We start from the raw sequence: 26,936 nt of genomic DNA on the forward strand, positions 1-26,936 counted from the left end.
GTTTGAGTTGAGTGTAATTGTTTTTTTATATTGTATATCATAGAATCATAAAATAGACTGGGTTGGAAGGGACCTTGAAGATCATCCAGTCCCAGCTCCCTTGCCATGGGCAGGAACTCCTTCCACTATCCCAGGTTGCTCAGAGCCCCATTCAACCTGGCTTTAAACACTCCTAGGGATGGGGCAGCCACAGCTTCTCTGGGCAACCTGTGGCAGGGCATCACCACTCACACAGCAGAGAATTTCCCCCTAAATCTGATATAAAGCTACTCTTTTTCATTGTAAAGCTTTTCCCCTTGCTCTGTCACTACGTGCCCCTGTAAAAGTCTCTCTCCACCCTCTTGCAGCCTCCCTTCAGATGCTGAAGGCCACAGTTAGGTGACCCCAAAGCCTTCTGCTTTCCAGACTGAACAATCCCAGTTCTTTCAGCCTTGTACAAAAAGTGTTTCATCCCTCTAATCTTGGTGTTCTCCTCTGGATCACTCCAGCAGGTCCCTGTCCTTCCTGAGCTGGGAGCCCAGAGCTGGTGCAGGGCTCCAGGTGGGATCTCACCAGGGCAGAGCAGAGGGGCAGAGTCCCCTCTCCAGCTGCTCTCACTCTGCTTTGGGTGCAGCCCAGGGTGGGATTGGCTTTCTGGGCATGCAGGGCTCCAGGTGGGATCTCACCAGAGCAGAGCAGAGGGGCAGAGTCCCCTCCCCAGCTGCTCTCACTCTGCTTTGGGTGCAGCCCAGGGTGGGATTGGCTTTCTGGGCTCCAGGTGCACATTGCTGGCTCATGTCCAGCCTCTCCTCCCCCAGCACCCCAAGTCCTCCTCCCCAGGGTGCTCTGGATCTGCTCATCCCCTGGATGAGCCTGGATTGATACCAGGGGCTGCCCTGACCCAGGTGCAGCACTAGCACTTGGTCTTGTTAAACTACAGATTTCCATGGGCCACTTCTTGGGCTTGTCCAGGTCCCTCTGGATATCATCTCATCCTTCAGGAGTGTCAGCTGCATCACAGGAGGATGGGATGCACAAGACTGGCCATGCAGAAGGCTTTGTGGCGTGTTACAGGTTTAGTGGTGTCATGGATGTCAAAATAGCAGGACAGCACCACTGTGCATGGGGCAGCATGTGGTGGTTGTTCACAGGGCCAGCAGCTGCTGCCTGTGCTTTTGGCATCCTATTTATTGCAGGTACAACAAACCTGGCTCTGCACTGATGTTTCTCTATCCCCAATGTCCTCTTCTTTCACAGAAAGCATTGCTCCTGTACTTTGCTTTTCCATAACAGATGATGTCTGGTTTTGGTCTTGTTCTGGCTCTTCCTCTGCATTTAAGTGCCAAAATATTTTTCTTCCTTTAAGTGGCTTTCAGCTAAACCTGTAAACTGGCTTTGCAGCAAAATTCCTAGTATGCTTTAGGGCAATTTTTGGTGGACTGAAAAGAGTAATGGAAGAATACTCAGATGCACATGCTGGATCAGCAGCTTCACCTGTTGATGGAAGAAACTAGTTAAAGGCAGAACATGCAGTTAATGGTGCAAGTCTGAGATCACAGCTTGGTTTCTGCAAGTGGACAAAAAAGATTGTATTTCAGCACATAACAGTACTTTATTTTAGAGCTATGAATCTTCATAATTGTTTGGAAACTGTTTTGGAGACTTGAGGATATTTTTCAAAAACTAATGTTTCAAAGATAAAACAATCAAATAACTTGAATGTGTCTAATCAGCTGAAGTTTGAAGTTCAGGCCAAAGCTGAATTGGGTCTGATGTGTCAACACGTTGTGAAAAGTGCACAAAATAAGATTTCTGCAGCACATGTTTCTGTTGAGCACTGCTGGACAGCTGCAGATCCTGGATGCAGCACCTTTGTGCAGGCTGTGGCTGCTGCCAGCCTGTGGTATCCTGCATGAGCAGGAGTGAGTGAGTAGATCAGATAGGCAGTAATAACATGAATCTTGGTTAGGCTTGTTATTAATCACTGGCTGTGTTGTTTGTTGTTGTAATTGTGTTTCTGACCAAAGCAGAAAATTGCAGTTGCTTTAACAGATTAGATTTTGCACTTAATTTGGCATGTTGCCTCTTTAAACATAAAGCTAGCTTTGAGATAGGTGTGAACAGGGAAGAGAAGGTTTCTCTATCTTGGAACCTCACAGCAAATACTTTCCTCATTTGAATTTTTTCACTTACATTGCTCTGTGCATTTATTTGAAAACTTGAGTGTATGTAGAATTAAATGAAGCTAAATCTTCAGAATTCATTTTAATGAGCTGATCTATGAAAGCTTGACTTCTGACACAACAAAAGATGATCTAGCTGGTAGAAAGCTCACTGAAGCCATGAGGTGAAAGGTCTTGTTTCCTTCATGTTCCCAATCCTTCTCCTGGTCATATGCTTCCACTCCTTCAAGGTGCCACCACTGCCACTTGTGGTGTCTCAACTCACCCACTCTTGAGAAAGCTGTCTATGTTTTCACTGGATGATTTATGAAGGGATCTAGTGAAGACAAGAACTGGTACAAGGTAAGTGGGAGAAATGTGCAATGACATGTAGGAAAATAAACACTTAAATAAAACCTTTGATCTTGAACAAATATATTTTTAATAGGGAGTATTTGATTCTAAATCCTACTAGAAGATATTTTCCTTTGTATGATATCAATGCTGGGTGTTTAATGTGATATATTGGATGTTGATGTATTTAGTACTTGCTGATCTTTTGAGAAATTAAACTGAAGCTTGAGCTACTGAGCAATCAGAGGTGTTTCTTGTTTCTTAAATGAAGTGGGCACTGCTTCAGAAATTGAAACAAGGCCATTTCAAAACTTACGTTTAACTGCACCAGTTTCTAGACTGCAGTATTTTTTCCAGATGCTTTGAAGTCTGTCTGCTTCCTTTAAAGTGTGAAGTCCTGGAGGCTCCCAAAATATAGGCAGCAAGATGCCTGCATCTGATGGCCCTGCTAGTTCAGTGTTTCAGTAGTCTAGGTGCTATGGAAAATAGCAGGAGTGAAAGAAGGAATTGGTATCCCAAGACACTTAATGAGAATGAAGCATCAGCTGTATTTCAAATATCAGTTCAGCTGACTGGTTAAAGAGATTCATTGAATGTTCAAATATAGGAGAAGGTTTGGGTAGTCTGTGGGGAGCTCAGCTCCGCTTGTATGGTTGGAAGAAAAAGCACAGTTCTGACTATTTTTTCCCATAGGGTAAATCAAGAGTGCCTTAATTTAGTGAAATTCACTGTGCTGCATATTTGTTCTGTCTAGCTGCCCTCCTTCCTTGTGAAAGTTCATTCACACTGTATCATGAGTGCCTCCAGATTGAAATCACCATTACCAAATGAGGAACTCCTGCTTCCTGCTTTGTTTTTGCATGTCTGTTCTGCTCCTCACTGGAGTGATCTTATTTCACTAGGAAAAGTGGTATTTTTTGGCCATACCATTGTGTTAAATCTTCTCACTAAAGGCCTGACAAAAGTCAAGGAAGATGGAAGGGTTGACACCTGGTTAAGCTGGCTTTTGTCTTGAAGAGTTCATCTTCAGTGACTGCAGTTCATGGTTCAGAGCCTCAGATGCTCAGGTAAACTGGAGCAGTGGAGCAGGAAGATTTGTCCAGAGTAGAAATTTAAAGATGTTAAAGAAAACAAACCATGGCCCTTTTTCTCTACCAATAAGTGCTATATGGCATGAGGAAACATACAATAATAGAATAATTTTGGTTGGAAGGGAACTTCAAAGGTCATCTAATTCCAATTCCCTGCCATGGACAGGAACACCTTAATGGATGGAGCCTCATCCAGCATGGCCTTGAATGTTTCCAGGGACAGATCCTAAACTCCTCTGGGCAACCTGTGCCAGTGTTTCACCCCCCCAACCTCTTATGGTAAAAGAAAAAAAAATCTTCCTTATGTCTAGTCTAAATCTGCCCACTTTTAGTTTAAAACCATTAAACCACTTGTCCTGTCACAACAGGCCCTGCTAATAATTTTGTCTCAGTTTTTCTTGTGAGGCCCCTTTAAGTGCTTTCAGAAGAGGGCATGTTGTTACCAAAAAAGAAATCAAAAGAATTGTCAGAGGTTTTTTTCATTTTTTAATCATTGGCTAAATTAGCATTTTCTCTTTTGCGGTGATTAATTTATATAAATGTTTATTTGGAAATTGTTTTACAAAATTATATAGAGACTAGCAGAGCTTAAAATATTGCTACCCATCACCCAAAAGATGACAGCACTTGAAATCAGAGTTAGAATTAAATACAGCCAGAGACAAGTGCATTCAAAATGTTCTGACAGGTGAGTAGAAGGAAATATGTTCATAAGATTAAGTAACTGTTTATACAGTTCAGAAATGACTGGAAATAGGAAAAAAAAATAGCTAAACAAAGAGCTGGTTATTTGAGAAGATCTGCTTGAGATTTTTGAGAGGAAAGCATTTGCAAGTTCTTTAGTGTGGAAATGATAGTGATAAATTTGTAGTGACAGGAATTAATTGAAAGATGTTTACAGTATTGAAAGACCATGCTTGAAGTATTTGAAAATGTCTTTTGAAGCTGGAATTTCCTTCCTGTTCTCTATACCACATTGAACAAGGAGGGACAGCAACAGTAAAACTGATGTTGGCAGGAGAGACTGTGGATAGATTGGTTTGTTGCTGGTTTTTGGCATTCTTCATTACTTTGATGGTTTATTTAAAGCTATAAACAGTGTTGCTAATAAGATGCAGGTAATAAATTAATCTTATTCACAGCTGGTAATCTCAGGAATGATAAGGAATTTTGCTAATTTTAAATTTCAAATATAACTTTCAAGGGCAGATCAGACTGAAACATTCTAGTTAATAGATATAACAATTATAACAATAGAATATTTTAAACTGGGTTTGGCAACAGCATTGTGGCAAATAATTTGGCAGAGCATTATACTTTTTATTACCTGAAGTGAACAGTTATCTCATTTTTTGCTCCAGTCCCAGGTCAGCTGAAGCAAATAAAAACCTTGCCATAGACTTTGACAGGACCAGAATCAAATGCTTCACAACTCACATTTTCATGAGCTGTGGTGAGGAAGTGCACTTCCATGTGGTACTTTGGTTTTGTTGTTCTAATTAATTCACAAAAACCCCAGCAGCCCCCAACCTGTAAATGCATAACAGATCACATAGCAGGCTTTCTTATTGCAGCACTAAGCAGGTTCAGTGATTTATTTTTCAACTGACACAGCCAGAGATCACTTTCCTAACCCTTATTATTTGCCCTAATTAATAAACTCTTGTTTTATCCAAGGTTGCATGCTGTAATCTTCTGTGATGCTGAAAAGGCTGTTTTGGAAAATTGTTCAAGGCAATGGCTAACAGCACTCATAGTGACACATTTAAAACAGAATATGCCTGTTTACCAGTGGCTTTTTTTAGGCATTTCTGTTTTCAACTGTCACAGTAGATCTCTGTTAAATCACTTAAAATCCACCGTCCTTCCTAAAGGTCCTGGAAAGAAATGCCAAAATGAAAACACTGATAATTTACATCTCTATACAAGTTAACTTGCTGCTGCTTTGCTCTTCAAAAATCTTCCTCCTCTTCTTCCTACTTAATCACAAAATGCTTTGGGTTGAAAGAGACCTTCAAGATTATCCAGTTCCAAACCCCCTGCCATGGGCAGGGACACCTTCCACTGGACCAGGTTGCTCAGAGCCCCATCCAGCCTGGCCTGGAACATTTCCAGGGATGGGGCAGCCACAGCTTCTCTGTGCAGCTTGTGCCAGGGCCTCACCACCCCACAGTGAAGAATTTCTTCCCAATATCCAATCTAAAGATACAAAGTGAGAGTGGGCCAGTGTATGAAAGGAGGAAAACAAACTCAACCCAAACAACTGCCATTCAAAAGGATTTTTCCTCTACAAGGAGAGGTAAGTTTATCCTGTATTCAATGGAATTTGAAACTTTGCTCCTTCTTTCTAGAAGGCAGGATTTGTCTTCCAAATTATCATGCTATGTGCAACCAGTGTTTGAATGTCAGTCCCTGCACATTTTCAGGTCTAAGGTGCAGACTCATTACTTGAGTAAATTTGTGTGTTACTCTACTGAAAGGGCACTTTACTCTGCCCAAAGCACTGCACCATTGATATTTAACAGTTACACCCTCAAGTGTTTTGATTGATCATGAAGGGCAAGATTTTTGTTTGTATTGCATGGAATCAGTTGCAAATAATTTGTAGGAATAGTAGAAAAATCAAATTTCCACTGATTGAATGGGATTCTGTACAATTTCTGTAGTGTATTTAAAATGTGCCTTTGCCAGATGTCTGTAGTAACACTAAAGAATCTATGAATGCTCACAAGCCCTGTGAAATTCCTTTTCTTGGAAGTGTTCCTGTCAGTTCCATTAGTTAATAATTTTTGAGTCCTAGGAAAAATCTAGGTAAAAGTGTGATCTAGAGCTCAAAATGCACATTAAAAAAAATTTAAAACTGTTAGCTAAATGAAAGGGAAATATGGGAGAATGTTTTTGCAAGCTTATGATTGCACAGCTTCTCATAACCTTGTATTTTGATTGTCAACAGTGACCTTACACAATTAATTTATTTCAGTCTTACAGGATTTCAAGAACTTCAAAATGCTTTTACAAGGAGGGCAAAAGTGAATTGAAACATCCTAGCATGGGGATTCTCCCATCTCTCAACAAAAAAAGGAAGCTGGAGAAAGATTTGTGACTCACCAAAAGTCAAATTTGCTGGTAAAATTTTGTGGGCAGGAACACCAATGACACTCCCATCAACTGCATTGCATGTGTTTTCCCAAGGGCAAGATTTCATTGTGTAGCACTGTCAGTGTATCCTCTTTATATTCTAAGATTGGAAGTGTTTTCATTATTTCAAAGACATTTACAGATTGAAAATCTCAGACCAATTTTCTGCATCTCACTCAACAACACTGTAGTTTCTAGTATGTTAAAAACAATAAGATTCAGTGAAATATTTAATATTCATTTCAACCCTTAATCCTTTAACTTATAAAGTGGATTGTAGGCACCAAACTGAAATATTTGCTGTTGTCAGCATTGACTCAATAAGGGGAGGAAAGGGGTGGGGGGTGTTTCTTAAAAAACTTAATTGTGTGTGCCCTAACTGCACAGCCACTGTCAAAAAGAAAAGAGCCTGACATGTTTCCTGTGACACCCTCTGCTATGGCTTCCTGTCATAGCAGGAGGAAGGCAAGGGACACAAGGGGTGGGCAGCAATTTGCTCAGCAAGATCTATAGGCTGCATAATGCTGGGGGTTGATATTTCAATAAGATGTAAAATTAATGGTGGTTACAGCTGTAGATACAGAAACTGTCTTGACACAGTGAACAAATAACTCCCAGAAGTTCTTGACTCTTGATTTTTGGTCCAATATGATGTATCATTCTAATTAAAGGTAACATTTTGTAGTTCCTGTAGTGCAAGACACACTTATTAAAGTGCTTCTCAGGGGTAGTTTGGGCTTTGGTTTGAAAGTTAAATGTCTCTCTCTGCTTTTCAGCTTTTAAACTATGAAAGAAACATTAGCTGTGAAACCTGGGTAGCTTTTTTAAAAGCGATAAATCTCTAGCTCTTTGCTCAACATCCACTGGCCCACAGTATTTTATTTACTCTCTTTGACTGGTATTTACTATTGAACATCAAAACAATTTGATGCAAGTGTACTTTGTCTGAATTGGTAGTGTGCCATGTAAAGAATATTTCCTTTTGATGTAAAATTATGATAACAAAAATATAACAAATTAAGTCATGTGACCAGCAATGTCTAAAACAAACCAGTGTAATCCAGTAGCAGTACTATATATATTTGTATATTTGAAAGATCAAGTCATGAAATAATTTTTGCACTCAAATCTATTACAAGAATGAATAGAAAATTCACCCAGCAAAGAGGGGAATGTGTCAAGCAACAAAGTAGACTTCTTATGATGGCTTAAAGTATGAAGTCACAAAAATTGGTTAGTGCCAATATGAGCAATTAAAATACTGTTCTTTCTGGAGAAAAAGAAAATGAAACTATTGATGGAACATCAATAGTTTGATGGGATGGCTCATATGGAAGAGGGCAGCAGTACAAGGCTTGCTGTTTATTCATTCTCTCCCCTTGGCACAGTGACTTTGTGCAAAGAACAGTCCTGCAGCCTTTGCAGCAGGTGAACTCTTTTCCCAAACGGGAACTCCACTCCTTCCTATTATCCCAAAGATCTTTCACATTTCTGTAAATCATCTTGCAATATGCAAGGTAGCCCACACTTTTCCAAAAGTATGTTATGTTCCAGTAATCCCCCCTCAGGCCAGCAGGAGGTTTGTGCCTAGGGGCCAGGAAGAGACATGGACTTTGTGAAGAGCCGTGCATCCCTGGGGGGCCCTGGGTAAGGGGGTGGGGGCATGCTGTGCTGTCCATCTGCAGTGACTGCTTGCTCATAACTGGGCAGGCCTGAATCATCAGCTCTGACAGGAAGGGGGTTCAGAGAAAACTCCTCATGCCTCCTGAAGATGTTGGCTGAATTACGTCTTCTGCTTCTCACATAATCCAAGTACCTAAACAAATGTAACAGCAGGTGAGTGGGAGCTTCTGCTTTAATAAACAAACCCCCAAACAACCCAAAAACCCCCCACAAGAGAAAAAAGCATGCCTGCAGTGATCACAAAGACCAGAAGCCAAATACTCTCTCCAAACCACAGGGTAAGAATAGCTCAGTGATGTGAAATTTATAGGGAAAACACAGAATCCTCTTATGTTCCTTTCAGGTTTAGGACAAAGGAGCAGTCATGAGTAGAGACTTGGTAAAAAAGCATTTCCTCCAAACTGCTTCATCATCTACTACTACAACTGGTTCACATCTGAGATGCAGCACATGCCATGAAGAGCATACAGCTTATTTGAAAGCACCAACAGAATACATTAGACTTCCTTTTGCAGGCTCCCTACTAAAATTATTCTTCATCTTAGTAAGAATATTTTGAATCCAAGACACACACACAATAAAAAAATAAGCAAACCCCAAGGTTTGGGTGTGCAATATTGTTTTATGTTTTTGTGTTATTAACTGCAGCCTAACTACTGCTGGTGCACTTAACTTTGCTTCTAGGCAAGTAAAAACTAGAACTTCTTAGAAATTCTAGTTTTTCTGGGAATGCAGTTAGACCAACCTATGGTGATTTTAAAATGTCCCTTGTAAGCAAGAGTTTGTTTCTGTGTGTGTTTGGGTTTTTTAAGCAGTGAAGTTCCTCACCCTGGTGGTTGCCTTGATTTGCATCTGCTCTTGCAGCAGTAGAAGATGATCAGTGCAATTATAACCAACAGAACTCCAGCAGCAACCAGGCTGATGAGCAGCCCTGTGACATTAATCTTTTGTAGTGCCTCATCACCTGGAGAGAAAACATTGGTGATTTTCATTATGGACTTTCCTCAAGTCCAACTGACCATTTTTTATTAAACATATGGCATCAGACTTCTCTGAGCCTAAATCAGGCTGTTATATATTACTATTAAAGAAATCGGGGGGGAGAAAAACAAAACCAACCACAGAGAGCAGCCACAGAATTATTGCAAAGTTTACCAATTGTGAAAGAAAGAAATGGTCCAGGAAATCACAGTTTTTACCTACAGACCTATGATGGTTCCCACTTTAAGACTCTTCAGTTTTATTATATCAGATAATTAAATATATTTGTACAGTTCACAGTGATCCTCAGTAAAAAGATAATTTCTGATTTCTTTAACTGAGTGCATGATCTATTAAGAATGTACTATTGTAGAAACCAGAAAATATTGCAATATAATAAAAAAGTAAAATGATGACTTACCTATTTTTATTTTAGGGCCTTTAGTTGAATAGTCTTTCCAAAAATCCATCTATAAAACGAAAAAAAAACCAAACAGATTTATATGAGATACATAAATGACAGGCAATTGACTTATATTTAATGTGGTACCTTGGGCAGAATTTAACAATGGCATAAACAGAAATAACTCCTGGTGAGAGATTTGTATTTACTCATCCCATTATATTTTTCTTCTACAACTTTGCATTAAAATTTCTCAGACCCCAGCTGGTGAAAAAAAAGTGTATTTAACTATCCAGTGTTACCTCATATTTCTGCCTGATTACAATAGAAGGTGGGGTATATTTTGACACCAAAAAAATGCTTACAATTATTATTTTGCAAATGCTTACAAAACAGTATACGAGGGAAAGTTAAGTTCTTAAGATTCCAACATTTGCATGAACAGCATTTGAATTCATATCAGCTAGGAAAAATAGTGGGATTCACTTAAGAGAAAAAGTTTGATGCTGTATGACCATCAGGCATTAAAGTTGTTGATTTATAATTTTCACTTTTGCTATGTAGCAAAAGACTCCAGCAAGATTTCAATTTAGCAATTTGACCTTTCTCTTAGAACAGGGGTGTGTATTCCTTGCTCTTTCTGCACATCACAAAGAGATTCTTGCTGCATGTGCAACAACCAGGCTTCAGACAATACTCACATTCCTTTATTGAGCTGAAAGGTTTCTTATTGTTTATTTATATCTATATATATCTATGATGTTTCTTCTCAGCCAGGTCTAGGTAGGGGGTTAGAATATGGTGCTATAGGAATACTCAGCAGTAACTGAACTGCAGATTTGCTCCATACTGGCCTTTTAGAAAACACTTCTTTGGCATGACACCAGAATTAAATCAACCAATACAGAGAGCACGTGAAACATTTAAATTGGATGCTGAGAAGTTACAGAAAAATCCAGAATAAAGTGGGACTTCTGAAGCTTCTATTTGTTTGCAGAATTGAAGTCCACATGTAAAGTCTTTAAGACAGTAATATATTTGCAAGTGCATTCACTGTGTATCTAAAGCAAGAACCCCATGTAATGAGATATCTACTTTTAGAATAAAATAAGTAGTAATCTCCCAGTGCTGTGTTAGAGGATTTACAGTATTTGTGCACAATCATTTATGTGGCAATAATTTCTGTACAAAAGTAAGGTTATTTAGCCAACAACCTCCCTCACTAAATTAAATTCAATTTGAACTGCTACCGTTTTATTAGGGTCTTCAAAAATTTCTCTTGCTTCTTCATAATTGCACAGCTCTTCATAGCATTCCCTTTCCAGGTTATCATCTGTGAATGCTTCAAAATCAAATCTGTTGTTCAGAAGATGTCGTCCAATAAATAAATTTGCTTCCCTTGCAGATGTGAACACTAATGAAAAAAAAAAAATCAGGTTGTTTTAAAACAAGTTAGGAAAGCTAAATTTGGTGTTTTTAAAGAATGGTAAAGATCTTAAAGGAGCACATTGGGATAATTTCTTTCCCTAGCATCTCTCAGCTACATACAAGGGAAAGAAATATCAGTCTCCTCCTAAAATGTCTTCTTCATTGCTATGTAACATAAAATAAATGTATTTGCCTTGCTCCTAAGCCATCTCAGCTATTCCTTATCCTGGTCAAGAGAATCTGATTGTCATCAAACTGTTGGTCAAGTTTTGGTGTGACCCCTTCTGGGATGTGAGCATCAGTTTTTACTGGAGCTCTTAAGAACAAATTAATTGTCACATAAAGCAGAATTCAGTCAGATCCAAAGTAAACAACACCCTGACCCAGTGGGGGAAGGAGCTGAGGAAGGAAAAAAAAAAATCATTTATCAATATTCTGGTATCTGTGAGTGCCAAATTTCATTTACAGAATTTAGTTTTTAAATCACATCAGCAGATTCCTATTCATTCTACAATTGTTCTCTTCTCACAATCATGGCACCAAGCTTTCTGTAAAGGTGCTGTATGCCAAGTTTATTTGTTTTAAATTTGTCCATGATATGAATTTTGTTGACAATTTGTGAAGACATTTATTTATTCTCTCTTGTGTTCCATGAGGCCTCATGGAGTAAGTTGTGAGGTGAGATTCCAGAACAGTGAGTGAAATTATAGAAGGCTTTGGAATATAGGAATGTATTTCCTCACTAGGCACTTTCCATAGTCAAGTTTTAGCCTGCTCTTGCTACAGTTTCTTATTAAAAAAAAAAAAAAAAAAAAAGTTCTAGGACAAAACTAGGTTTCCAGTGAAAGCCTACTTATGTCCATGAAACTCAGGCTATTTGATTGAGCAAAATGACTAGAGGATTATTTTTGCAAGTGCAATGCAGAAACAGCATTGTTATATACCAAGCCAGATGGCTAAAAAAGGAGATGAGATTCAGGATAAAGTTATTCATCTACAAATTAGCTTTGTGTTCTTGTTAGCCTGTTTGGCAGGATTATCACATTGCTCTGGAATTTTCACCCTAATAGTTACTGTTAGATCTTGCAGTGGTATTTCATAACACTTTGCTCTCTGAAAACTGAGAAAACTGCAGCATAACTTTTATTACGGTTGTTTATTTTTTTAATATTATAGTATATTTAAGGAATATGACAGCATATATTTATATAATTTGCATACTGTTACACTGTGTACTGAACTAGCTACACATGTGCACATGTATTTGTTTTTGTTATTCTAAAGCAATTCTAAGAAAATCTAAGCTTAAAATATTTGTACTATACCTAAAGAGTAACCAGAGAAAAGGACTTAACAACAAAAAAGCCAAAAGCCAAAACCAAAATCAAAACTCCCTCAAACCCACAAGTGGAAAGGGAAAAGAATTACATGGAAAAAAAAAAAATTATCAATATGCTTGGTTCATTGCAAATTACAAAACAGCTTCAGTCTTCTGAAGCAGAGATCTTCAGTTTTGCTCAGAAGTGTTTCACTTCTTATCATGCAAGTAGTATTAGCTGTCCTTTGAATTAACTTGAGAGAACTTTTGCATTTTGTTCAAAATGGAATGCATAAGCAAGCTGCTGCAGCCTAGAACCCTCATTTCCCAGGGATACATGGACCATTTTTTCTTTTCAAGAATTTTTATCCATTTATCTGCACTTTTTTCACTTTATCACGTATTTCCATATCTCCATCTCCAACTTACTTGCTACCTGGTGATTAAAACAGTATTTGAAGAATGAAACAGATGGATTTGAATTGTGTTCTAAAGGCGAGGGATCTGAATGCAGTTTTGCACTTTGGTTTGATAAAATAATCTATGTAGTTTTAGGGTGCTGAGCATTTAATTAAAAATGCAACCACACAAATGCTCATTAAAATTATTTGTTTTTCTATGAGTTCCTCTCCACTTCTCTTCCTCCACAGGGAAGAACTGCAAAAGCTGCACTATGCTTATTTTTCCAGGTGTGGTAAGGGGGTCTGGTATTGAGTAAAAACATTAATTTCAAAAAACAAGCAAATAAACCCTTTCAAATACAAAGCAATTTCAGATATCCAAATACAACTATGGTGTGCTCAAATAGTACCAAAAGAATACTGTCTTAACACAGGTTTCAAACTTTTTGAATTTTGATGTTACTTAAAGGATTCTGGTTGTATCAACCACAACAAACCCAGAGGCCTGGAAAAAGTTCAGCTGTCCCAATCTGCAATTAATACTAGATCTGATAAATACTTGATATTAACACCAAAGTCAATTATCAATCATTTCAGCTAAACATGTTAAAATAAGTGAAATTAAGCATAAAACGGCTTATTTTTTTTTTCATAAAGTAAAAACAAAAACTGCCAAACAAGAAAGTCACAACCAAACAACAATTAAAGAAGCCAACAAATCAAAGTTAGAAACAATGTCGGGAAGCACCAAGTCACGTTAAAAGGAAGTTACCATGTCTCCTTTCAGGTTTCAAGTTACTTAATCTCCCAGGGCAGTGAGGAAAGGCGAACACCGTCCCGTGCAGTTGACACAGCACCACCAAAACCGCGAGCATGGCCGGGATCTGTCAGACAGAAACTAATGCGAGTTAACCAAGAGCGACAGCGCAACCCTCGGAGGTGTCAGCGATGAACCCTGAGTGAATCCGGCAGTGAAGTCACCCGGCGCAAGCACCTACACGCACTCAGCTAATGGGTCCCTTGGAAAGACACCGACCCGAACTGGTCCTGCCTGTCTGCGGAGCTCTCGTTGTGTAACACCCGCACATGTCACCGGGGCCGCTCTCACCGCCTCCTGCGCGAACACAGCCCCGTTCGCCGGCCCATTGTCGGGGAAAGAGCCCCCGCAGGGTGCCCCAGGTAGGCTCTGAAACGGCACAGCTACGCCTTCGCTGCCGGAGGAGGTAATAAAATATCCCCGAGGGGAGCAGGTACAAAGCTCGCTTTGTCAGAGGCATGAAATGAACCCGTAACTCTGCACGGAGTCACCCGACGCAGGTGAAAACACCATCCCCGCCCGAGGCGGGGACGTGCGACAGCCACCCGGGGACATCGCGGGGCTGCCCCGCCGCTGCCCGGGGCTCTGCCCCCCGGCCCGGCAGCTCCGGGGAGCAGCACCGGCTCCCGGGGAGCGCCCGCGGAAGGAGCAGCATCGCATCCCGCTTCCCAGCGCCGCCCTACCTGTCCCGGCGGGAGCCGGGCGGAGCGGCTCGCGGGGCCCGGGGGAACCTCTCCGGGGCTGTGCCGCGGGATCCGAGTGGATCGGGAGCTCGACAGCCTCTCCGGAGCTGTGCGGTGGGATCAAGAGCTGGGACAGCCTCTCCCGGGCTGTGCGATGGGATCCGAGCAGATGAGGAGCTGGGACAGCCTCTCCTGGGCTGTGCGGTGGGATCCGGGGGAGCTGTGCTATGGGATCCGGACGGATCAGGTGCTGGGACAGCCTCTCCTGGGCTGTGCGGTGGGATCCGGGCTGTGACAGTCCCTTCGGAGCTGTGCTATGGGATCCGGGCGGATCAGGTGCTGGGACAGCCTCTCCCGGGCTGTGCGATGGGATCCGGGCTGGGACAGTCCCTCCGGAGCTGTGCTATGGGATCCGGCGGATAACAAACTGGAGAAGTTCCCCCAGAGCTGTGCTACGGGATCAGCGCAGATCACAAACTGCAGCAGTTCCCCCGGAGCTGTGCTGTGGGATCCGGGCGCATCACAAACTGGAGCAGCTCCCCGGAGCTGTGCTATGGGATCCGGCGGATCACAAACTGGAGCAGCTCCCCCGGAGCCGTGCGACAGCGGCGGCTCTTCCTGGAAGGGCGCGGCGCAGTCACGGGGCCGCTCCCCGGCTCCCCCGCCCCGGCTGGGGCCACCCCGGGGCGGGCGCAGAAGCGCCCCCGGAGCCTGGGCAAGGAGCGGTCATGGGGCAGCAGTGCTCGGGCTCTACCTGGGCTTTGTTTCCAGACACCTGCCTGACCTCTCAGCCCCGCCCGGGCCCCGCTGCGGCGTAGGCAGCAGGTCGTTCGTGCTCCTGCAAACCCCTTCCTCTGTTAAGCCTGGTTAATTTTGTGCCCTGGGTTAATCGCGGTGCTGAGGAGCTGGTTGGGGTTTTGCTCCAAGAAGCAATGAAGCACTTCACATCTGCTGTAAGGGTTTGTTTAATACCGCGTGTTGGGAGCATTAACTATGTGAAAAATGTTGGGATAGGCTGGGTTGGGTTAAAAGCTGCACACCAAGAAACTCTCGGGATACATGAGTGGAATGATTTTGCTACTAGGAAATCCAGGGAGTGACAGTGATTTGTATTCTTTATTTTCTTTATTCGTTTTGGATATGGATTTGTATTCTTTATTTAAGTGCTGGAGTGACTTGTATATACAGAAGTAGGAAAGAGTAGATTGAGGGGGTATTGGATAACACCAGTAGAAGTGATCAGAAATTCCCTGGAGAAAACCAGAAACTTCTGATGTGTGAAATAAGGAGAACTGTTCCGCGGAATGATGACTGTAGTTAAATATTTACTTTATGACATCAACACGCTGCCATTTAGAGGTACTTGATGAATATATAACTTACAAGCTGGGATAACTCTAATGCGTTTTAGCCGGTAGAGATCTCAACAGAAAATGCTGTATTCTGAATTGTACATGTGCTTATAACACCGTGGAGAACTAAGATAAGAATATTTTAGAAGAAAACAGTACAGATTGTTTATTACCTAGATAATGCTAAGGAGACAAGAACACTTAGCTGCTGCTTGTTGTAAGGCAGGAGAAATTACCATTAATTTGTAAAAGGGCCTTACAGCTTAGTCCCGTGCCCCTCTACTCAACCCTTGCCCTGAGTCCTACCTGAGTGTCTCAGAGAGGGTGGTGCCAGCTGTGAAATAGCTGCTGACAGCTGCAGTGCAAGGGCATGAATGTACAAGGACTCTGTGGTGCATTTAGGTGTAAGTAAAATACCTGCATGCCAATGTGGGAACATCTTTTGTGTCGTAACAACATCTTTGTGTGAGGAAACTCGGCTGTACGAGTAGCAGGTAATCTCCATTGTCTTAAACCAGTATTGTATATCACTGTTAATAGAGGGGAAAAAAGATTTTTGGAGTTGCTCAAGTATTACTTCTGGGGAGTGGATGTGAATTCACCCCCTGGCCATGCCTGTATCCGAGGAGAAGACTCCAGGTGTGGACTGAGTGATGGATCAGCCCCAAAGTCTCTGCTTGAACTCACCCCTGCTCTGAAGATGGAGGAGCAATGCAGGGAGAGGCCCTCAGCCTCACCAGTGCTTACCCAAATGTTTCTGACTGTTTGTTTTCAGCAAAAGACTTTTAAGTGTCTTTTGTGTGTGTGTGCATGGGTGCTTATGCAGGTGTGGTGGAGGTTTTTCAAAACCATGTGACACAAAAACAGTATAGCTCATTTATTCTTGGGATGTAGAAAATATTAAGTTGTTATACATTGGGCAAACAGGACAGCAAAGTCTTTTGCTTTGGAGAAGACTGTGACTTTCTCCTGTGTGTCCCTCTGAGCTCAGCCTGGTTCCCAACTCCTATTTGAGGAGTGGCAGTGAAACCCCACCCAGAGTAGCTACAAAGATAAACGGATGTGTGAAAACTTATGTTGTAGGTAATGAGTAGAAGTGTGCCTGACTTCTGATTTATTATGCAGACAAAGATAAGTGAAAAAGGGTACAGCAAGTGCTTGGGATAAATCGAATATTTCCCATGTATATGCAGTTTTTAGCCTGGCATAGCGGTAAGTAGCTTTTGCATGTAACTTTCCTACTTGTGTAATATTTTTTTCAGGTGAAATAGCAAGCTGAGTGATGAAGATGCTCAGAAGGATGGAACCATCAATTAAGACACTACTTTCATCAATCTTTTCAGATAAATACCAGTATACAGTACAGTATATATAAAATTAAAATATTCTGAGAGATGAAAAATAGGAAATTAATTTATGTCACTTGTTTTTAACATTGGGTTAACATATAATTCATGTTTCTGAAAATATCTCTAAATTATTGACCATACTAGCTAGTACACTTATTTACTTGTATTCACTTGTGGCTGTGATGTTTGGTAAAACACTGTTGGAGAAATTAAATATGGTGCTGCTGAGTTGAAGCAGGACTGTGTATCTCTCACAAAAGGAAGATGGTACAAATCTAAGATGTTTATGCACTGATCATTTGGTTTTGAATATATTGATTATTTTGCTGCAAATAAATACTGGTGTATTCACTTTTACTATTCAAGTATTCATTTCAGTATAGTAAAGAATAATATGCTTTTCTGATTTTTGATTAGGAGGACTTTGGATGTAAATATATCCTACCATAATTCAAGTAATAAATTTCTTCCTGTTCAGTTTCTCATGCAGTGTTTATCAGTTGATCTGATAAGGAAATGACATAAATGTGTAATTGAGAATTACAAATCCTCTCAGGATATGTGGAGGTGTGTGTATCTGATCTGTTCTTTGCAATGGTTCATTTGATATCCTGAATCATATGGTATGGATTTGTCCTTTATACAAAACTATTTGAAGTTCTTCTGTTTCTTAACCTAATTTCTGTCCAGGTAGCTTGATTTAGGAGTAATGGTCTTTTGCTAGAAGTAATTGAATGTAACAGATTTTAACTATTGTTTTTCTACAGTTAACATCAAAGGGTTTTGACTATCATATTCACCAATAAATATGTCAACATTCAAGTGAACCATATCAGTACCCTGGAGAAATCTGGTATCCCATTCAACACAGTACATGCAGGAGGGAAGGATTTTTCTAGACCAAACCATATTTGAAAAAGACAGCTTCTTTTTTGGGTACTCCCTGGTGTCCTTTACAACTTCCTGTAGAAATGCCTGTTTTCTCAGTTAAATTGATTGGTCTATTAAATTCCATAATAAATTATATTCTGTTGTTTGATGTCACAGTAGATATGGACAAGACACGTGTTTCTTCATGCAGAATAGCTGAATATTTATCCACATACCTCATATTTCTGTGATTCTCAGAAAGCACCATGTTGAGCTGGCCAGCAATTCATTGAAACTCAGTTCATTGGTTGGTAATGGCTGGGGTACACCTCCATCAAACTTTTCTCCTTCTAGATATGTTTACATTCTCAATCTCCTGAGAAGTGGATGTTTCACATGGGTAGAATCTCTCTTTTTGCAGGTGCAAACTGTCTTCTTACAAGAATAGATTGTTATCTGATTCTCACTGGTACAATTCTTTCCTCACAGGAACTTATCAGGGCAGCTTAGCCAAAGGAACAAGGACTGAACCATGTTTTACAAAGCCTTTCTTTTCTAAATTTTTATCTATATGTAAGAATTTGACAAGATCTATCATCAAGTAAATCTTTACTTGGAATCAACATTACTATTTAGGTAATTTCTAGCTAAGGTGATTGCTTCATCCCCACAAGGCATGATGGAGTCTTTTAAGTGTTCATAGTGAGATTCTTTACAATTAAAAATTGAATTTAGCTGATTAGCTTCTGTGGAAGTTGTTGCTTTTCTCCTTCAGAAGACAGCTAGTGATTTTTCCAATTGAAAAAATAAAACTCTGGCACAAATATCCTATGGCAGTGTAGGTGGGAAAGCAAGAAACATTAAAAAAATAGGGGTTCAGTAGCAAAATAACTAGAATTTTAGGGATAGGTTGATAGATCAATGTCAGTTGTTAAGTTTGATGATTTTTCACAAATATTTTAAGAAAGCAATTATTACTCCACTACTTAAATATTTGGTTTTTAACCACTAGACTGTGAGATAATTTGTATTGGTCAGAAATAATCATAGACACTTGTAATAACACATAAATAACAAAAATCCTTATACATGCAATTAATAAAGTTGGCTACTGTCATAATATTCTAACTTTTATGGGAAAGTTAATCAAATAAAAATGCTTACAGAGGGGCAGTAAAAACATTTCAGGGCTTAGCTTTTGTATTTATTTGTATTTATTTTAATTGTTTTTATTTGATTTATTATTATTATTTATTTATATATATTTATTTTCCTTTCCTAGTTCCTTTGTATTTATTTGGAAGGGAATAGAAATGTCACCAGTGCTGAAGGGGACACAAACACCCAGTCTGATTTCCGTAATGGGACCACAGCTCTGAGAATGCTGCTCATCTAACAGGATTAAAATTCTGCATTGTCAGTTGCTCAAAATTTTTTCAGATGCAGAAAGTTTAATAAGACAAATTTTTTTTTTTTTTTTGGCATATCTTGGAAAGGTTTAATTCTCTAACAAAATCGAGCTTGTGAGTTGTTTGTAGGTGAAGTGATGTAGACTGGCAGCTTTGGTTGTGTTTTAATCCTGCTTAGATGCAGCTTCTAATATAAAAGATATTGGTTTTTCTATTATGTTTGGCATTTATTGTGGTAGCTCTGGAGATATATTTGTCAACTTTGTGTTTTGTTGCTGTGATACAGGCAGTTTCTATTTGCTAGGATTTGGTTGATCCCCAACAACTTGTTTGGGATTGTGGGAGAGTTGCTTGAAGACTTAGGGTGAAAAAAGGATTTTTAAGTTTTTGTTAGACATGTACTCTTAAAAATTCCACTTATTTGCAGTGGTGAGTGGAAGACAACCATAGCTGAGAGGAGTGCTTTTATTTAAGGAGATGGAATGATTTATTAGGGTTGATAATAGATCACATTTTTACTGTTTTTCATGCATTTTTCCTGCATGTTGTGCTATTCTTTTTATATTGATTTCTATGGATTAGCATTTCTGGAAAATGACATAGGACATTGGTCATAAGAGTAAAGTGAGTATTACTGATTTTGAAGAAGTAATCAAATGAAAGTTCTTGGGGTTTTAGTCCAAATGAGAGAATTCCACATGTGTGAGGTTCTGTTGAGGATGCAGTCATTCTTTGCTGTGTTGTAAAAGCTGGTTCTAAAAACACTTGTGGACTAGACAGAAGTTTTTCTTAAAAATGTTATTAAGATCAGTGATGACAAGCTGCCTAAATAGTCTCTCTGCCTAAGAAAATATGCAGAAAATTTTGTTCAGCAGTCTCTCTATGAAGAGTGTTCCAGCAGAGTAGTGGTGCAAATTCTGTCTCTTTTTGCTTTATGGATCTGTTGGAGAAGGTTTAAGATTGTATGAGGATGCTTCCTATAAAATTCTTTATTTCCTTTTTTTCTTTTTTTTTATTTTATCTGCAGATTGCAGAGTTGAATATGAAAAGTCTTCTGGAGTTTCCTTGCTTCTGAATCTCGGGGAGCAATTTTTTTATTATTATTATTTAAAAAGATGTCTTGGGAGCAAGAGACTTAACGTGGTGGGTTTTGCTGTGCCTGTGACAGAAGGAATTTGTGTGACATGGAGGATGGCAGGGCCATAAATGCATGAGGCAATTAAAACAGCAATAAACAACTGGGAGAGGCTCCAATCTTTCACATTGCAAGGGGCTTCCACAACAGAAGGGGCTATTTTAGTTGTGGTGTGGAACACACATTTTCTTCTCTAATGAACAGGGGTTTTGGTGATGCTTTCTTTGATTATTTCACCATTGACTCATTTCCTCAGGTAGCTGTGATCTTGTCTGCTACTTAATTTTTATCCAGACTTCCTTTTGTTCTGCTTCATCATGCTCCCCTAAAGAGGAGCTAGAGTTGAAACACTTTTTGTCTCTACACATTAATATTAAACTGTTTCTCTGGACAAAATGAATTTTATTTTATCTTTGTAAATTATGATTAAAGGATTAATGAAGATGCTCTGTGGACTCACTCAAATTCTTTTCTTAAAAAGCTAGTGATCAAGCAGTAAATTACATAAACGCATTAATAACTTGTTCTGCCTCTTTTTCCCAGGTGCATTTTGCAAGTTTATGATTGGCAGTTGTGAAAGAGAAGAGCTATTCCAGTGGAATGGATTAAACAGGAGGGTTGAATCATGGTGTGTGAATGTTTTTGAGACAGTCTTGCTTTTGTTCAACATAAGTCTTGCATATTTAATCCCTTTACTCTTTGTGTCCATAATTAAAAAGTTTGTTTTGCTAAACAAACAAGAGCTTCCTATTAACTTCTAGTTAAGGACATCAGCTGAATTTCCCCCCTATTGTTTAATTATTTACGGTATCCTACTTTTTCTTTTCATAGCACAAGTTTGAGTTTATAGCAACTGCAGTTCAATTTCAGAAATGAAGGTCTTCTGATTTATTTCTTAGGTTTTTCCTCTAAGAAAAGAATAATACAGTAAATGTGAAAGATGGTAGGAGTTGGAAAGCTGACCATTTGAGTTTAAAAACAAAAAAATGAAATTTAAATAACCTGTGTGTTGATAGAGTTTTGGGCATGTTTACTAATTTGTGTAGGGAGACAGAGGCCCCATGGAGTAGGACAGACTTTTAGTTGTCATTGAACAAGGGATGAGAAGTTCTGTCCTCTGTTAAATGTATTTAAGGCACACAAGGAAAGTTAAGTTTTAGGATTCTGTTATTAATCTGTCAGGAATTTTCTTACTCTTTTAAGTACATAAAGGATGTGATGGTTTAAATTGGCAAATTTGTTTTCCTTAATAAGCTCTTAGATTCTGCTGTGGTGGAATCACCACTGCCATCAACAGTTTGGTTTTTTTCCTCAGTGCTGAACTGTCCATGTTCTCTAGAAAAATGCATGTGATTTACTTTTTTGTGTAAGAAAGATATTACAAAAATGATGATACCAGGTATGCACAACAAAATCTACAAGAACATAGGAACAAAAATATTACAGAGTAGGAAGCAAGGAAGATTAAACAATATGCTATTTAATGCTACTAAAATTACTCTTTATAACAAAGACTCTTTTCAGATGATATTTTTCTATAAACATCTTTCTTACATTGGGTGATCTGTTTTTTCAGGGTTTTTTATAACATCACAAAGTGAACCAAAAAAAAAAAAAAAAAGACCACGTGCTACCAAACTGCTACAAAAACATCTGTTTAGGATTAATTTAGAGAATTCTTTCAACCAAAAAGTATGTGTATATATTTATCACTTTAATAAAGATATATTCAATTAATTGTGAAAACCAGAGTAGAAAATTAATTCCCCTCCCACAGTCTTAATGAAGAAATAAAGAAACTAATTTCCTATTGCTGTTAGAGGGGTAATCCACTCCTTCACATATTAAGAAATTAATGTAATGCATCCAGGCAGCCAAAGAGTCTCTGATTCTTCCCCTCCCCCTAATCTCTTACACCAGCTTATTTTGTGCAACACAATTATGAAAAACAAAATTGGAAGAGACTTAAGTACTTTTAAGTCTTTCAGAGTTCATTACGTTCTAATTTTAGATCTGTTGCTCTTTCCAGAAATACCATCCATTTATTTTTGCTAGTTTTGGTGTTGTTTTAAGAGAAAAAGAAGAAATTTTATGTTTATAATAAAATAAAAATATGTATTTTCTTAATCCCACACCCATTTTTAAGAAATGTTAGAAAAATATTAAGGAAGTATTGTGACAGGCTTTATATGCCTTTGTAGAATTTGTGGGGTTTTATGTAATCAAAAAGTTATCCTTTTTATTTGAAATGTATTTTCTTATGTTTATTTAATTTTTTAAAAATCTGATACCATTTTGTAATTCTAGGAATATGTGTGAGCAGAGTTTTATAATTGAAAAACAAGTCAAGATGTTATTTTAAGGTATTGGACATGGGTAGTTGAGAGATAGATGCTTGTAATCATGTTCTTAAAACAGACTTTTTGACCCACATAAGCAACTTTATTTCTTATTTATTAAATGACACTTCCTGCACAAGTGAGTGCAGTTTATGCTCTAAATGTAAGAAAACCATGATGTGATGTAAATGTTCCTTTAAGGAGGGAGTTCTCATGAAAAAAAAAAAAAAGTTTTGAAACTTGTCACTTGTAGCAGACATTTTGGGGGGGTTAATCTTTTTTTGATGCTGAGTAGTGTTCAGTGAAGCAGCTCATTGTGTACACAGCTTGTGAATAGCTTCATTGATAGCAAAAAGCTACAGGGTAAGTATACATTTAATTGATTTCTTGATCAGGAATGCTTCTTCAACAGGCAGAACAATGGAGCTTTATTACCCATCGCTGCTTGGTTCGTTGATATGAATGTGGAATAATTCAGAAAATGGGGAGATGTCCAGAGCAAGAAGCATTGAAAATACAGCTGGCCTAAGGAAGTCTGACACATGAAGGTTTTTGGGAAAAACTGAGACCACAGAAACTGAAATTTGATTGGTAAATCACGGATAACAGTCCATAAATATGTTTTTGGTGTGTGGGGATGATGGAAAGAAATAAAATTCCCTCTTCTGCATTCCTTTCCCCACCCTTGGTTTGAGCAAAAGTAACAAAAACAGTGTAGGAATACCTACAGACCCATTTAATGTGGGAGGAAGAGGTAAGTATTTATTCTCTTCATGAAGGGAATATTTTAGTTCTCTTCCATATTGTGCAACACAATGTCTCAGTAGTTATCTTGTATTACCTATAAGAGCCATTGATTTCAAGAGGAGAGGAGCAGTGTGTCTTTCAGGGCTGTATTCCTGGTTTTCCTCTGTTATTTTGTTATTTGTTATTTGATATTTATTGTTTGAGATGCAGCTGTATTAATTATTTTCAAAAATGGATCCCAGTGATTAGCTCTTTTAATATTTGTGGTAAATCTCATTCACAGTATTTCAGTTTGAAAGTGTAAACTCATTTTACTTAGTCAAAAACCATGGCAAAAAGATTGATGCTGAATTAAGAAGCAACAATCTAAATGCAGTAGTTAATAATTTGGAAGAGCATAGCAAAAATTTTTGGGGACAAATGTTCTGTTGTGGTTTTGAAACTTGACACTAAAAAGTTGAAAGGCTGAAGAACAGTTCACTTCCTGTAGTCCATATGTAATGGAATTTTCCTTCCAGATACCTGGTCTGATCATATTAAAGAGATACAGAAAAATGATTATGAATGGAACAATTAAATGGAGTTTTGTGAATGCAAGCCAAATAGGAGGACTGTTTCCATTTTCTCACTTGGACATTTTCAAAATCTCTAAATTGCTTGTATAACACATTAAGGCAAGCTCAGCATTAAATACCCTCTCAGTATGTTTTTTTCCAGTTATTTAGAAAATTCCTATCAGAGCATAACTTCAAGAATGTGGAAATATTAATTGGAAGTGTATCTGGTTGTTACTAAACTAAAAAATACCAGTTGTATTATCTGTAAGAATTTGTGCTTCCATTCTCTCATTTTAAAATAACATAAAGTGAAAATACAAAATTAATCTTTCCTTTGGTGGACTATGTTCAAATTACCCCTTTAAAACAAACAAGCAAACTCAACCAATCCAATATAAACTGATATACCTGCAAATATTATTTCCTAAAAATAGGATTTGATGGACTCCAAAATTGTTAAATAAATGTCATATTACTGTTGGTGAAATATCTCAACAATGACACTGTTGGCTTCAAGTATAAATTAATTGAATTTGGGTTAAATTTTGCAATAATATTTTGCTGAGAAAGAAATTTATTGAAATATAATGTTTGGTTGGCATGTTTCACTATCAAATATTCATCATGGATAAAAAATGGGCACATGATCTAAAGCAAGTATTTACAATAAAGATTTGAGATGACATCTGAAGATCTTAAAGTTGTTTTTTCCTCAAAAAATTGATATTTTTTTTTTCCTTTTGAATTATACACTTGCATGATTAACATTTGGTGAAAACCATTAGAGGGATGATGAAGGTTTTCTGTGTTAACCTACTTAGATTGCCAAGTGTATTTTGAAGATTGGAGTGCTGTGCTGAGTCACAAACATCAGGATTTCCAGCAGCTGCTGCAGGTATTTTGTTCTTTCAAATTAATAATTCAGGTTTTGCCTGAAGTAAATCACAGGATTTCAGGGGGGAAAATGAAAACTCATTCCATAGTGATTGATTTATGTGTAACATGAAATATGCATAATTACTTGCTGTGGATTTTATTGAAAGACACTGACAACATAAAACTTAAGAAAATGATGCTTTCATCCTGGTGTTGATCACAATAATCCAGTGAAATACAAACCATTCACACCTTGACACCATCTTAAATAAAAACTAACTTTTTCTGTATATTTTATATTTTAATTTCAGCATAGAGAGGAAAAAAATTTAAAAGGTTTCCTATATTGCCTTCAAATCCGTGTTTTGTTTTCTTTAAAATAGCATATGTATTTCTGCAAGTCAGCTCTATTCCCTGTTGTCTAGGAAATTAATTAATTGCTGAAAACTTGTTTATTTGTCATATTCTTTATCCTATTTATTTTTGCCTCTTTCAAGTTTGATCAAGCAAAATTAATGGATCCTAACAAGCAGTTATTAGATAACTTCAGCTCACATTCCATGCACAATATAAATCCTTGATAAATAAGTTCATGCATAACTTTTGATTATAGCACTCATTTTCACATTCTACTTCTTCTCTGTATGCCTTTATATCCCCTTTCTTCCTCCTATGTTTAGGCCTTCTCCCATGCAGCTGCTTAGTGATTTGTTAATTTACGATGATTTATTTAATTTATTAATGATATTTTTATAATTATAGTAATGAATGTTAGGTTTGGCAGAGAACTATTCAGTTGGTAAAGTCATAAGCTGATCCTATGGTAACAACTAACAGCATACAATTTTGAAATTTTTCTGAATGAAACTTTATTATCATGTATTATCACATATTATCATAGTGCTGTTGTAAAAAAATTGCTGGATATAATGCTTCCAGTTTTAATTCTCTTGGCATTTGCTGTGAATGTTGCAAAGCAGAATTCAACAAACCATTCTGAGAATATTCTTTTGGTATTCTCTGTTGGTGCTGCCCAGCCAAGAAAACAAAGTTTTGATGACAAATTATTTGGACTGAGCATCATCATCATCATCATTCTGCTTATCATTTTAATAATGCTCTTTAAGGTAACCCATTAAAATATGTCTTTTACAACTTGAGGGTTTTGAAAATGTTGATTTTATGAAGCATTTTCTTTACCACGTGTGTTGCAGCAAAGCTGGGCTATGTACAGCCCAAAACTCAAATTACTTTCTACTTAACGTTGTGTGCACTTTAACCAGCCATACAATTGAACAATATTGTCACTGCTTAAAAAACTCAAATAGACAAAACAAACCCAAACAACAAACCAACAAATGTCTGGGAAAAAGTAATACAAATTTTGGGCAAAGTACTCATCCGCTCGTGGCTATGTGGTGGGACCTGTGAGATGAGTAAAAAGTGATTTTTTTACTCACAGTATGTCTGGAAAAGCTTGAAAGTGGCCTTCAGTAGACTTTAAAAGGAATTTCCACGGTGTCAGCAGAGGGCAGAGTGAAGGATTTGGGGTGTGTTGATGGTGTTTTTGTACTTTGTGAGCACGGAGCCCTCACGGGGCCGCTGCGCTTCCTGAGGGCACCAAACCTGAGGGCGGCCCGGGCAAGGCTCAGGGCTTGGAAATTCGGCTTTTTCCAGGGATTTGTGCCTTGTCAGGGCAGGGTGAGGCGTGACTGGCCTGGAACAAGGGGAATTGGTGTTCCACAGACCTGGAGCTGCCTCTGCCTCTGCCCGGGCTCTGAGGGGAGCGGGGCCTCTGCACCCAGCGCGGGGCAAGGGCTCGGTGCTGGTCCTGCTGGAGAACAACCTCCTGGAACTGCAGAAA

At 38.6% G+C, this 26,936-nt stretch overlaps 2 protein-coding genes across 2 annotated transcripts in view; one reads left to right on the top strand and one right to left on the bottom strand.

The window, feature by feature from the left end:
• CCDC73 (coiled-coil domain containing 73) overlaps positions 1 to 26,936 on the top strand; it is an 84,857-nt gene that overhangs the window by 2,459 nt on the left and 55,462 nt on the right. The window contains exons 3-6 of the mRNA XM_056492247.1: positions 13,726 to 13,879; positions 13,967 to 14,117; positions 14,243 to 14,642; positions 14,737 to 15,252. Of these exons, the coding sequence (XP_056348222.1) occupies positions 13,726 to 13,879; positions 13,967 to 14,117; positions 14,243 to 14,642; positions 14,737 to 15,252 (1,221 nt within the window). The remainder of the gene's footprint in view (positions 1 to 13,725; positions 13,880 to 13,966; positions 14,118 to 14,242; positions 14,643 to 14,736; positions 15,253 to 26,936) is intronic.
• On the bottom strand, positions 7,795 to 14,648 carry PRRG4 (proline rich and Gla domain 4). Its single transcript, XM_056491900.1, has 6 exons — positions 14,439 to 14,648; positions 13,711 to 13,822; positions 11,042 to 11,205; positions 9,810 to 9,858; positions 9,236 to 9,371; positions 7,795 to 8,540 (listed from the first exon to the last, which is right to left on the bottom strand). The coding sequence occupies exons 2-6, from the start codon at positions 13,811 to 13,813 to the stop codon at positions 8,312 to 8,314; spliced, it is 681 nt and encodes a 226-aa protein (XP_056347875.1). The 5' UTR covers positions 13,814 to 13,822; positions 14,439 to 14,648; the 3' UTR covers positions 7,795 to 8,311.

This window comes from Oenanthe melanoleuca, chromosome 5 (assembly GCF_029582105.1).
Source record: "Oenanthe melanoleuca isolate GR-GAL-2019-014 chromosome 5, OMel1.0, whole genome shotgun sequence".
Classification (NCBI taxonomy): Eukaryota; Metazoa; Chordata; class Aves; order Passeriformes; family Muscicapidae; genus Oenanthe; species Oenanthe melanoleuca.

Bases quoted from the DNA above. Each gene is read 5' to 3' on its own strand.
- PRRG4 (XM_056491900.1), bottom strand. From the start codon at position 13,813: ATGCTCGCGGTTTTGGTGGTGCTGTGTCAACTGCACGGGACGGTGTTC. The intron at 9,859-11,041 runs GTAGCAGTTCAA...TTCGTTTTATAG, and splicing joins TTGAAGACCCTAATAAAACG to ATGGATTTTTGGAAAGACTA. The intron at 9,372-9,809 runs GTAAGTCATCAT...TTTTCTCTCCAG, and splicing joins AGGCCCTAAAATAAAAATAG to GTGATGAGGCACTACAAAAG.